Source organism: Guillardia theta, assembly GCF_000315625.1.
Source record: "Guillardia theta CCMP2712 unplaced genomic scaffold GUITHscaffold_4, whole genome shotgun sequence".
NCBI classification, from domain to species: Eukaryota; class Cryptophyceae; order Pyrenomonadales; family Geminigeraceae; genus Guillardia; species Guillardia theta.
In genome coordinates, this window is record NW_005434670.1 from 499,736 (window position 1) to 511,717 (window position 11,982).

General features: G+C 52.1%; 6 protein-coding genes across 6 annotated transcripts; 4 read left to right on the forward strand and 2 right to left on the reverse strand.

Moving 5' to 3' along the window:
- Positions 1–471: 471 nt before the first annotated feature.
- GUITHDRAFT_132468 (hypothetical protein) lies at positions 472–1,187 on the forward strand (the record flags this gene model as incomplete). Its single annotated transcript, XM_005840977.1, has 3 exons — positions 472–512; positions 575–1,015; positions 1,094–1,187. The coding sequence occupies 3 exons, from the start codon at positions 472–474 to the stop codon at positions 1,185–1,187; spliced, it is 576 nt and encodes a 191-aa protein (XP_005841034.1).
- Positions 1,188–1,639: 452 nt separating this feature from the next.
- GUITHDRAFT_132469 (hypothetical protein) lies at positions 1,640–3,617 on the forward strand (the record flags this gene model as incomplete). The annotated part of the gene is made up of 12 exons (XM_005840978.1): positions 1,640–1,786; positions 1,842–2,004; positions 2,051–2,098; positions 2,145–2,355; positions 2,412–2,461; positions 2,498–2,559; positions 2,668–2,725; positions 2,776–2,867; positions 2,915–3,000; positions 3,051–3,284; positions 3,351–3,423; positions 3,471–3,617. The coding sequence occupies 12 exons, from the start codon at positions 1,640–1,642 to the stop codon at positions 3,615–3,617; spliced, it is 1,371 nt and encodes a 456-aa protein (XP_005841035.1).
- Positions 3,618–3,653: 36 nt separating this feature from the next.
- GUITHDRAFT_132470 (hypothetical protein) lies at positions 3,654–4,712 on the reverse strand (the record flags this gene model as incomplete). Its single annotated transcript, XM_005840979.1, has 7 exons — positions 3,654–4,132; positions 4,182–4,236; positions 4,285–4,336; positions 4,382–4,437; positions 4,485–4,529; positions 4,587–4,635; positions 4,684–4,712. 7 exons carry the CDS (start codon positions 4,710–4,712, stop codon positions 3,654–3,656), a joined length of 765 nt encoding a protein of 254 aa, XP_005841036.1.
- Positions 4,713–8,005: 3,293 nt separating this feature from the next.
- GUITHDRAFT_132471 (hypothetical protein) lies at positions 8,006–8,559 on the reverse strand (the record flags this gene model as incomplete). The annotated part of the gene is made up of 2 exons (XM_005840980.1): positions 8,006–8,456; positions 8,519–8,559. The coding sequence occupies 2 exons, from the start codon at positions 8,557–8,559 to the stop codon at positions 8,006–8,008; spliced, it is 492 nt and encodes a 163-aa protein (XP_005841037.1).
- Positions 8,560–9,368: 809 nt separating this feature from the next.
- On the forward strand, positions 9,369–9,677 carry GUITHDRAFT_100308 (hypothetical protein; the record flags this gene model as incomplete). Its single annotated transcript, XM_005840981.1, has 1 exon — positions 9,369–9,677. The coding sequence occupies one exon, from the start codon at positions 9,369–9,371 to the stop codon at positions 9,675–9,677; it is 309 nt and encodes a 102-aa protein (XP_005841038.1).
- Positions 9,678–10,685: 1,008 nt separating this feature from the next.
- GUITHDRAFT_150136 (hypothetical protein) lies at positions 10,686–11,930 on the forward strand. Its single transcript, XM_005840982.1, has 7 exons — positions 10,686–10,804; positions 10,857–10,888; positions 10,949–11,161; positions 11,237–11,272; positions 11,323–11,436; positions 11,486–11,592; positions 11,642–11,930. The coding sequence occupies exons 1-7, from the start codon at positions 10,722–10,724 to the stop codon at positions 11,873–11,875; spliced, it is 819 nt and encodes a 272-aa protein (XP_005841039.1). The 5' UTR covers positions 10,686–10,721; the 3' UTR covers positions 11,876–11,930.
- Positions 11,931–11,982: the final 52 nt, after the last annotated feature.

Consider the following 11,982-nt stretch of genomic DNA (forward strand, 5'->3'; position numbering starts at 1 on the left):
CCTCGCGCAACTCATCGCGACACGCGCGTCTACTCCACCTTGCAAGCAAGAGTGCTACTGACTCACTTCGTCTCCCTCTTCTCCTCTCCTCGCTTTTTCTCATGAGAGCCTTTTCCGAGTTCGTGAAGTTATGACAAGAATATGGCATTTCAACCGATGGCAGGCGTATCAAATTCTTTTCCTCAAGCATCAAAAGCAGCTTCTCTTTACCCTCTCCATTGAATCATGAATACTCTCCTATCAAATCATGAGAAATCAGACTGAATGTGATCAGAATGCATGCTTCAATCTGAACAATAAGAGATGAATTTTAAGTGGAAGCTCGTGCGTTATGTTGTCATTTTGAATGCGACCTGTTCCATGTTTTGACATTGCTGCTGACATCTCCCTTGAAAAATCATCGATTCAATATGGCATGTCAAAACTGTGAACAATCTTGTCATTGACCTGCTTGCTTTCAGAGCCTTCAAAATGTCTAAAGGAGGAACTGCATTGCAGGTCCTGGATGAAACGTGAGTGCGAGGGAGCGCATTCCTGGTTGCCTTGCTCTGAAGCAGAGTGTACTTGTATCCAGGTGCTTCATCTGCTACTGTTGCTGCCAAGGATGCGGGTGTGCAAAATGTAGCGAGCCCAACCTCTGCACCTCAGAATCAAAGCTCCTGTGCTACAAGGCTCACTCCACGTGCGATTGCGTTGGCCCCTGTGGTCCGGAGGGATGCTACTTGTCGAGCGTCAAGTACTGCTGCTGCTACAGCCACTGCCAGTTTCCGCCCAGCCCTTGCTTCGTGGAGCTGTGCGGACTGACGTTGTGCGGCGCGAAGAAGGGAGAGAGGTTCGCTCTGTCAGGAGCCGGGAAAGTGCACACGACGGCAGGCAACTTTGGGACGGACACGAGCATGGAGGAGATGCGGCGAGAGGCGGTTGAGGCGATACAGAGCGGCAACTACTCGAAAGCCAAGGAGCTGTCGCTTCTCTTGGAGGCAGAGGAAGCTTCGTTGAGCGCGCCCAACAGCATGTCAGCGTGATGCCTCCCTCTCAGGATCGCGAAGGTGTGCCGCCTGGTCTTGCCAGGGTTGGCGATCGATGGTTGCAGTTGTGACCCCCCGGAGCTTTACAGGTTGCACAGACGTCTTCAGCGGGTCATCGGTGACTCCACTGGCATCTTCCCTCTCGGCGACACTCAGTGACACACGGCGAGGGTCACCCGTTATAATGCAATGTTCTACTTTAAGTTTCCGTTAGCGATGCCATGATGCTAAAATAAGCTGAGCGTGCAATACCGTACCGTGCCGGCGTGAACCGTTGATCGGACACTACACGTGACACTGAAGCCGCTGACTGAGCACTGAGAGGCTTGAACTCAGTTGCCACTCGCCCCACTGCCGGCTCCGAGTCGGACGGTCCCTGAACTTAGCCGGGTGATTTGATCATCCTTACATGATAGCCTCCTGTTACCCAGTGACTGACTCCGTCCGGCGGCGCCGGGCGGCCCGCCGGGCCGGGGCCGGCCGCGCCGTTCACGGTGGCAAGTTGAACCCAAGTTCGCCGTTTGATACTTTCCGCGGAGGTCGAAAGTTTAAAACTTCGAACGTGCAAAACTTCGAAAGTTCGCTGTCTGTGTCGGGACAAGGCGAGCAGAATGGGGAGGGCATGGAAGGCGCTGCTTGCTGCGATGCTGGCAGGTCTGGGCAGTTGGGCGCGTGAGGAAGAGCAGAAGATCGGAGTCAAAGTGTTGGCTCCTCCCGACCTGTCGATCGTTCCAGGAAGCTTTCAGGTTGTCATCGAGGTGCTTCCCTGAGACTCTCATGACGAGGTGGAGTGATCGATGTGATGGGGGGCAGGTGGCAGGAGGAGATCAGCTAGAGCAAGGATGTTTTGCTACTGTCCTCCTCAACAACCAAGAGGCGGCTAACTTTACCTTGGCCAACACACCAGTACAGCAGTTCAAGCTGGACATCACCAAGATCAGGCAGATGGTATATGACTGCGTTGTCGTCGTGATCGGTACGTCGATCGCCTTGAGAGGAGGCATGACAACTGCTGCGCAAAGGCCCTGGCTCGAACTACCTCGGCGTGTTCGACGTTGTCACTATAGGAGGTCTCAAGGCTCCTCGACAGCTTTCAGATGGATGACTTGAATGCAGTTCTCCAAGACCTTGACGAAGATCCTGCTTCCAACGACAATGGGCGGCAGTGGACAGAAGAGGAGATCAAGGAGAGCATGCGGAGGGGGAGGGTGGTTAAACAAGGCAGGAGCGAGCATGCAGATGAGATCTTGGGGTCGATGGTAGAGGACGACGCTCTTGATGAGGAGGAGATGGAGTGCGGAGTGAGGTCGCAGGACTCGCATTTGAGGTGAAGAGAGCCCGACGGTGAGTTGAAAGCTGGGGATGAATGATACCTGACGGCAGGGCCTTTGGTGGTCTTTTGAGACTTTGGCAAGGCCGACGCGTTCAAGCAGGTTGCGTCTCTTCACCAGTCGATGCTGTGCTGGCAGGGAAGGATGACAACCGGGCCGGGTTCACCGAGAAGATGGTTTCCTTGGCACAAGCAGAGTCTGTGAGTGCTAATTCATCCGTCCTTGTCCTCTTGCGTATCTTAGAACCTGATCTCGACTTGCCGCCTTCCTCCTCGCAGGACCGGAAAAGACTGGAACAAGTCGAACAGATGCATCGCGAGCTGTATCAGGCAATGAGAGCAGCCTCGCCTGATGATCCTGCGATGGGTGCGTGCCCTCCTCCTACGCTCTCGGGGTGATGACGATGGATCCATCAGGGATGGAAGGAACGAGCGGACAACTCTATGAGCAGACTCTGCTTTACCACCTCTTGTCCCTCTCCCAAGAGATCCGCACTGTTTGCGAGACGGTTCAGAGTTCTTGCCTCCCTCGCCAAGCGCTGAGCATGGTGCCCAGGGCTTCGGAGCGGGTCATAGCGCTGTCACATGGCTGTCTGGGCATGGAGACCTTCGCGTCGTCTCGTTCGATCTGGCCAAACTCAAGTGAGGCCTATTGTCTCGCTTGACTCGCAGCCTGAGAGGTGTGGCCGCAGGGGGCAGGAGGTTGGAGAGCGCTTCCTCGGGTCAAGGTTCCCTGGGAGACTGGAAGTGGTCCACGGGGACTCGTCGTGGACGGTCCCGGAGTTTGTCTCTACCCATCCCGACCTAAAGGTCCTGCCCACCCCTTGGATCGCCTGGCCTGACCGGCACCCCCAGTGCGACCTGATCCACGTGGACGGCGGACACTTCGACTTCGTGCCTTGGAATGACATGGTGGAGTTCGGAAGGTGAGGACCTGATCACTGTCGGCGTGCTGCCTGTTTGTGCACTTTGAGCTGAGAGTGTGAGGCCAGGGCAAGCCATCAGTCTACGATTGTTGTCGTGGACGATGCCCCGTCACTTGGCGATGTGGCCCGTGCTGTGAAGGTGCACGACGGAACTGGACGTGCATCATGTTATTGACGGGAGAGCAGGTGGCGCAAGAGCGCAAAATCATACAAGAGATTGGTTGCTGGAATGCAGTGGGATTTGACAACAACACAAAAAACCGTCACCTTCGTGGGTTTTGTGCCTACCATTATAACGTGAGAGCAGTTTTGGCGTTCAGAAGAATGGAATAGAAATGAATGATTCAATTGTTTAATGACACACTATATTTACACTGGAAGCTTGATTGTATCAAGTTTTAACAATTTCGCGACGAAGTCCCATGGCATCTCGGGTTCCGTCTGTTGACATTTGACAACTTCAGCTATCGGCTCCAAGTTGGACTGCTGAGGCTGAACTGTTTCGACAGATTTTTTCTTTGACATCACCTCATCTTCAAACCGCACCGAACATCGCTTCTTGACATCGTCAGGCTGCCAGGCCCAATCCTCGTTCTTGGACGCAACAGTTCCAGTCGACAGAGGCGTTGATGCGTCTGCAGGCTTGGTCGAAGCGCCGGAGGCGATGCTCTGGCTGTCCTGCTGGAGGAGAATACGTGGGCTGGGATACGATGCCGGTTTATAGCAGATAGAAACTTCGATGAATCCTCGCACTGCTGTGTTGAAATACTGGCTTTGCGTCAACTTGAATTTGTCGCGGATTGGAGAACGAGAGGGAGTGAGCATATGGATGTTCAAGATGACTTCGCCTGCGGAAACCTCAGCACACCTGTGGATCATCGACAATCAGTTGCAAACCTAGGAAACGATCCGCGGGATTTGCCGCATTGATGTCCGATACGCTTAGAATCAACTGTGAATCAGTCAAGGGTTGAACTATGTAGCAAGCCAACAAATGTACCTGAGAGTTTTGAGGATTACGAACGCGGAGCTCAAACTGCTGACTTTCCCACCTAGAAGCTAATGAGTGAAGAAGGTATTCGATCATGACGACGTACCAAGGGTTACTTGAAGGAGGGCAGGGCTGTGTCCACAAGGATGTTCCGTAGGAAGGCTGTTGAAGGCGTAAGGGGAAGTGCAAAACGAAACATGCTCAGCTACCTTCTGATCGGAGCCAACTTCACGAATGCATGCTTGAGCAGCAAGCTGAACAGAAAGCAGGAAGTCAGATCAGGTCGCCAGACTTGGGGCAAAAGCACTCACAGCGCTGTCTTTGCTGGAGGGTAACAGGAGCCCCTCAGCTCGATGAATTCTGTTGAAAGCGAGTGAATGCAGGAAGAGGCAATAATGCTCGACTTACTTGACTGTGACTACGCTGGATTCCATCATTGTATTTCCAGTTTTTTTTTTTTAACACTGGAGAGCAAATATCAGTGAAGAAAACAAAGGCCGGGGGAGACGTATTCGATAGAGTCAGAAAGGTAGAGTTGAGGGTGGGCGAGGCATTTCTACTCTTATCGAGCTGAGAGTTCTTGCTCATCGCTCTCTTTCTTATCCTAACGCTGACTGCGCATTTCCTATCACATCTCCCATCAAATGTCGCTCTTTCTCTCATTCTCCTGCTCGCTCTTATTTTCACTCGTTCACGATGTCGAGCAGCCAGCACCCTGTTTTTGAACCATATCCTTTCATTCCCCCCCCCCTCCCTACTACCCACCCTACCCTGTTTCCTACAGGTACCCACCCCTTGTCCAATGCAACCGACTTTGACCCCACCCAGCGGTTTGACTCTTGGACGAGTTAACCCCACCGACAGCAAGGCAGGACTAAAAGACCCCTTCAATTCCCCCAGTTCCTCCTTCATACCCCTACTTCTCTCGCAAAATCACCCCCATTGCAACCAGTCGCAAACCTGCCGTATCACCTCCACCCCACTCGAACTAGAAATTTCGGCCATTAACCCCCCCGAACGACCAGCGTCATGCACCCCTCATCGTACAATCCTCGCCGAGCCACCCACCCTTGAGATTCTTTACCACAGTGACTCCTTGTACACTACCGGTCCTCACTGTTCTAAACCACCCCACCATCAGTCCAAACCTGGTTGATCTGTGACCCCACCCGGCCACCGTACCGTATCAGCGCACTGCTCCCAAAGAAAAACTCTTTAAAATAATTTAATTGATACACACCTATTTCGTACGGAGCCTAGGACCCCTTAGGCAGTGACTGTAGGAATTCAGTCCTAGTGGTTCATTATATCTATAGCTCGCTAGGACTCCAGTAGCACTCTCGTACAGTTCCTTGATTCCGAGCCTCATTGAAGGAGATATCGCGTCGATCCGGAGGTTAATCGTCAATCTAGGGGGTGGGTACCATGTGCACTAGATATCACTGATGGGGGGAGCGTAACTTCGTCAGGGGGGTCTCACAATGAAGTTGTAGTACCCCACCATACATTACCCCTTGGGTCATGAAGGGGTACTGCCACACGGTGTGGCAACTGGCAGGTGCAGTCCGACGTACTACCCCTCGTGCATCAGCAGCCTGATCCCCCGAATATCTCCGAAGTACCCTACCGTCAAATGTAAAGCAGCCTATGATCAGGGGGTCCATATAAAGCTGCTTGTAAATTGGGACGGTAAAGTGAACTCCGAGCTTAGGGGTACGGGACGACGGTACTACTGTAGGTTCTGCGTGCCAAGTTGGGGGTGGAGAGGTACCCCGCGCGCAAAAACGACTCCTACAGTTGGGTGGTTCATAGGGACTGGAAATGGGGTGTGGTAGACCACCCCCGGAATTTGGGAGAGGAACGCCACAGTAGCGATGATGGGTATGGATGGGTGACTGGGTGATTAATCTAATGTCCCAATTGAAAGATCTGCCCTCTATGCCCCCCCTGTAACAATTCTTCAGATGGTGGTCCACTGGCCAAGGGGCAAGGGTACAGATTGTGTCAGGGAGGGGGGGTATTGTGGAAGTGCACAAACACCGTGGGGTGGGTCCTGTTTGACTTGTGACGTCAATACCGTCAGGGTCTGGAGAGGAATCACCAAGAGATGAGGGGGACATGAACGGGGAATCAGACGGGGGATGAGGCGGGTCTGCTGACCGCCAGTGTACTCTGTTGAAGATATACGGTCTGACGGGGGGTGGGTGATTTTGACCGGTCACCACCCCCGATGTTCCGAGGTGATCGATGAAGGGGAGCTTGAAGGTAGGGTGGGTGGAAGTCACGACGGCAGTGTGACCCCGGCTCGGGGTTGATTACTCCGACAGACGGAGGGGGAGTGATAAGAGCTGGGGAGGGGGATGCGGGGGAATGCTTGTACGGTAGTGGGGTGGTTGGAAGAGGGGTTGGAAGAGGGGTTGGAAGAGGGGTTCTTCAGGCCAAGGGTAATAGTGGGGATGAGGCTCCTTCAACGGAGATGAGGCCAGAGATGACGCCAAGCCACACAGTCAATGCTAGCTGACAGGCACGGCTGTGGACACCTGGGCAATTGTAACACCTGGGATTTACACCTGCAAGGCTCCGAGGACCTGATATCGGCTGATTTCCTCCCGCGTCCGTAGCGGATGACCGATGCGCTTTGACGCGCAAGCCCAACGAGTCGTTTGGGGGGCAAGTGGTACTAAGGTACCTGAGATACCGGCGCGCGTGCTCCGGCAACATTCTGACTCAGTGAGTCTGTGACATGTTGGTTTGTTTTACCGACTGTTCAGCTGTCTCACATTTGCATGCCACGTTTGTTGCTGTACTGTGAACATGTTTGCCAGAGTGGTAACCGGTAACAAGGGCATGCATCGACGAACTCCCATAGAATCACTGATGATGTCATGCGCATCTGATACCTGGGTCTAGCGCACAGTACTTTGAGGATTACTGTCGACCAGGGGAATGAGAATGATGCTACAATCTATTGTAAGAAATAGTTAGAAAATAGACCACACACTTGTAATGAGAGCAGATCTTAATTTGCTACAAGTGGGATGATTCCAAGGTATCCAAGCTCTTGGATTTTTGGAGGTCCGATGTCATGCCACTCCGTCTCTGGTGGGTGACGACGACGATGTTTTTGCTTTAGCGCCTAGGCATCTGAACTAGAATCTTCGAAAGAGAAACTGGAATACCCGAGAGGACGTCGATTTGTCAGACGTTGAGGATAGCACGGCTCCTCACAATTCTTTGGTAGCTTAGCTAAGCTATTTCTCCATCTCTCACCTATCCTGTTCATGTACTCAATAACTATGATGCCCTATTTCACTATCCACCATTTCTGCGTCTATTCTCCTGGATGCTTGCATCCGGCCTATCCTAATCTCAAACTGTTGCTCCCCATGCTTCTCATGAAGCAACATTTAGCCACATGAGCGTCTACACCACACAAGTCTGGACCTCCTCCACCGTGCAGTTGCACTAATCGCTGCCCGTAACCATCTCCAGCTCCTGCTGTGCTAGAAAGTTTCAATTTATTTCACTAATTCTAGCTCAAACACAATGAACAGCCTGATACCACACGGTTGGGAGACGATGAAGGCCCTCACACTCAGCTGATGTGCATCTGAGCAGTTATCTGGCCAGAGAGGAAAGGACATGCCCAAGGTTCTGATAGTGTGACTCTGACTCGCCCATCAGAATCATCTATCACGCACAGCGACCTCCTTACAATTCCAGCTCCGCATCACGCGGACATGCTGTTGGGCGCGCTCAACGAAGCTTCCTCTGCCTCCAGGAGAAGCGACAGCTCCTTGGCTTTCGAGTAGTTGCCGCTCTGTATCGCCTCAACCGCCTCTCGCCGCATCTCCTCCATGCTCGTGTCCGTCCCAAAGTTGCCTGCCGTCGTGTGCACTTTCCCGGCTCCTGACAGAGCGAACCTCTCTCCCTTCTTCGCGCCGCACAACGTCAGTCCGCACAGCTCCACGAAGCAAGGGCTGGGCGGAAACTGGCAAATGCTATAGCAGCAGCAGTACTTGACGCTCGACAAGCAGCATCCCTCCGGACCACAGGGGCCAACGCAATCGCACGTGGAGTGAGCCTTGTAGCACAGGAGCTTTGATTCTGAGGTGCAGAGGTTGGGCTCGCTACATTTTGCACACCCGCATCCTTGGCAGCAACAGTAGCAGATGAAGCACCTGGATGCAAGTACACTCTGCTTCAGAGCAAGGCAACCAGGAATGCGCTCCCTCGCACTCACGTTTCATCCAGGACCTGCAATGCAGTTCCTCCTTTAGACATTTTGAAGGCTCTGAAAAAAGGCAGGTCTCATCAAGATTGAGAATCGTCCACAATCGTCTTTCAGGAAATCATCGCTAATGAGTTTGGAAGACAACAAGGGAGTCATTCAAGGTCTGTGCCTCTTCGCAAGCAACTTCAAGTACCGAGTATCAATCTACCGGGACAGGGGGAAGGGCGAGGACAAGGCGATGAAAGATGAGACAGAGGACAAGAGCGGTCGACAGTTAAAAACGCTGCATGCCAAACTTAACGGAGGATGGACTTGAGGGGTTCAGGAGGGAGGGGCGGAACTTTCGAATGTGAGGGGTGGGGTTACCAATCACACTTTGGGCAGACCTACAGAACCCTCTGCACCCACTGATTCCCCCTGAAACAGTCTATATCTGAAGGGTGGGGTGGGGTTGCGATCCATGCGCACACTAGCCATGGTCTCGAAGTTTCAGAGGGGTGGGGTGGGGTGGAGGGACCACGAAGTGGGTAGTCTGACTGAGTTCTAGTAGAAATAATAAAGGTTTCCGTTACTTTCTTCCAACGGCCGCGTCAAGAAGTTGGTTACTACGGTTACACTGCCGTCGGTTTCAAAACTCCTCATGGTCGTTACAATCCTCACTCTTGTGATAACGGTCAGTACTACTCGAGACCCTGAACACCCGGGCGCACCCACCCCCTACCCCCTTATTTCATTGGCAAGAATAGAGACAGGGTAGGGTACCCCGTACCTGAGCAAGAAGTGGTGCGTTTAACGTTCGCAATGCGAGCATGAAGGAGCCAGAGAGAGGGCGAGAGAAGCTGATAAGACGAGGTTGTGGATGCAACTGATGTGGTTGTGGATGCAACTGATGAGGTTGTGGATGAAACTGATGTGGTTGTGGATGCAACTGATGAGGTTGTGGATGAAACTGATGTGGTTGTGGATGCAACTGATGTGGTTGTGGATGCAACTGATGTGGTTGTGGATGCAACTGATGAGGTTGTGGATGAAACTGATGTGGTTGTGGATGCAACTGATGTGGTTGTGGATGCAACTGATGAGGTTGTGGATGCAACTGATGAGCTCTGGGGTTTTCAGAAAGATCAGGACGTGGAAGGAGATGAGTAGCTTGACAAGTCAATATTAGCATGAGACAGATGGAGAACGATTTTGCATACCTGCGATAGGCTAAATCTCAACATCCATGTGTGAGCGAGCTATTGATAAGATTGTCAACCATACTTGTTGCTTTCCAATGTGTAAAGGTGACCAATCTGTTGACAGGGTGAAAATTGGTGTATGATCGGTTGGTAAAGAGGTTGGTTCTGCTGCACCTGACCATGCACTGGAGAATGCAGTTGCTCAATAGAGCAGTTTGTCAACGGCCAGTTATTCTCGAGTCTAAATCGCTCATGGAAACGAAGTCATCCAAGATATCCGAGGGCGAAGTGGACGACCCTAGTCAAAGGTTGATGGTTCATGGAGACCACTTCAACAAGCATCATGGTCTGTACTTGAGCTCTAAGTCCGAGACCTCTGAGGACAACAGAAGGGGAGAGCATGCCGATGATTTCCAGGGCAACCCACGCGGATACTCTCCTAGCACAGCTGATGTCGATCATCGAAATCGATCTTTGACGCTCAAAGCTTCTCGCATTCATGTCTCTTTGCCCTCGTCGAGAGATCCTGGTGTTACAATCGAACAAATGTTGAAGCCCACAAGTGATCCAAATCTCGCTCACTCATATGCTGGAGAAGCCGAAAACTCAGAGGATAAAGCTTGGGCTGTTCGAGAGCACAAGTATGCTCAATGATGTCTCCTTTCCTGCATGCTTCTCTCACAACGCAACAGGTCTGGCGATACAGCTATGATGAAAGAAGAGGATGGGGTTCAGTACAAGTTTCTCATGGCCAAGCCGATTGAAATTCCTGCAAAAGACAGAACAAGAGAAATCAAACGTGCAAACGCTCAAAAACACGACAAGGACAAGATGAACTCCCCGGTTGCAACTGAAAACTGGTGGGAGACTCGATTCCTTGAGAGCAGCACAGGAAGAGACTTCAAACCAGTGTATGAACTTAGGTCGACAAAATGTTAGTACCTTCGCTCCTCCCATTTCTGCTGCCTTTGACTTGACATGTTGTGGAAGTGGAAGGGGACGGCATCAGAACAAGACCGAGACAAAACGTCATGAGAGTTCAGAGCGCGAGAACCCACAATGAGAAACATTTCCCTGTACAAGATGCAGGCCCAGCAAGGCGCAAGAATTTGATGTACGTCAAGTTTACTTCCCAAATATTCTTTGTGACACAGGCCTGAGTTCAGATGGACAACAAACCACGATCAAACAAAATGTGGTGTGTTGTTAAGACTGATGCCTCGTTGTTCAAGACTGAGTGTTTGTTGATCGACGACAGGATGGGAAGCATCAATGAAGAACGACAGATCTGTTGCCCCTCAGACCCACCACAAAGCCGCAACACATGTTCCCCGCAGACCCCATGAGCCTGTTGCTAATGCTGAAGAGAGCAAAGATGTGGCATGTAAGAAAGTGAATGTCAAGCCGTTTGACTCGAGTCTCGGAGTAACCAAGACAGCTAGAAAAGCCTTGAGTGCGCCAGAGAAGAAAGGTAGGATCAGTTCAGGGCTGGAAGCCCTTCCTGTCCGCGCCAATGTTTTGCTGACTGATGTGTTCCCTGTCTCAGAGGGAACAGGAAGATCCAAACCTTCGACTCCTAAAGGTACGCAGAGACCTGGAAGCTGTCTGCCTGTTCACTCTTGTTTCATCAAGCTTTTATGGCCCTCGCTCCGAACGCTCATGCAACATCAGAGAAGGCTCCATTGCCTATCGCAAGGCGACTTCTCCTCGAGGCTCAAGATATCTTGCAGGAGCCCATCCTCGCAGGCATTCTGCTTCGCCTTCTCGTGTCAAACCTCCTGACGAGGATGGTCAGAGCTGTGGCTCGAGCGCTTGAGGAGGGAGCCTCCCCCAGAGCCCACCAGGGATACAAGTAGTCGCCCAAAGTCTGCTGCACAGCAACAATCGCCTATCGTTCGCAAGGTATCTCTGCTAGCTCTCAGGTTCCGTCTCTTTCTCAAGGATATTACAGATTGGTCGTCCTCGCACGGCATGGCGGTGGGGAGAGAGCAGCAGCAGGCAGGGAGAAGAGAGGACCTTCGAAACCATGAAGTGCATGGGGAGCCCTCTCAAGAGAAGGGTGAGAAAGGAAGCGAAAGATCCTGTGCTGACAACGCTGGAGCAACTCGAAGACCTGATGGCCAATTTGAAGCCGTCGGAGGCTATCAGTATGGCCCCAGGGACGCTGACGTCCCTGAACGAGTAGCATGAAAGCTGCTCACTCTTGACTCGATCGATTGTAATAAATATGTTTACTGTTCACGGTTGCCGGCGACAACCCGGTGAAAGTTGAACAGTGTTCAACCGTCTCGA

What these genes read in the sequence shown, in the direction of transcription:
- GUITHDRAFT_150136 (XM_005840982.1), top strand. Translation starts at nt 10,722, where the DNA reads ATGAGAGTTCAGAGCGCGAGAACCCACAATGAGAAACATTTCCCTGTA. An exon ending in CCACGATCAAACAAAATGTG is followed by an intron (nt 10,889 to 10,948) that starts GTGTGTTGTTAA and finishes GATCGACGACAG; the next exon opens with GATGGGAAGCATCAATGAAG. An exon ending in GAGTGCGCCAGAGAAGAAAG is followed by an intron (nt 11,162 to 11,236) that starts GTAGGATCAGTT and finishes TCCCTGTCTCAG; the next exon opens with AGGGAACAGGAAGATCCAAA.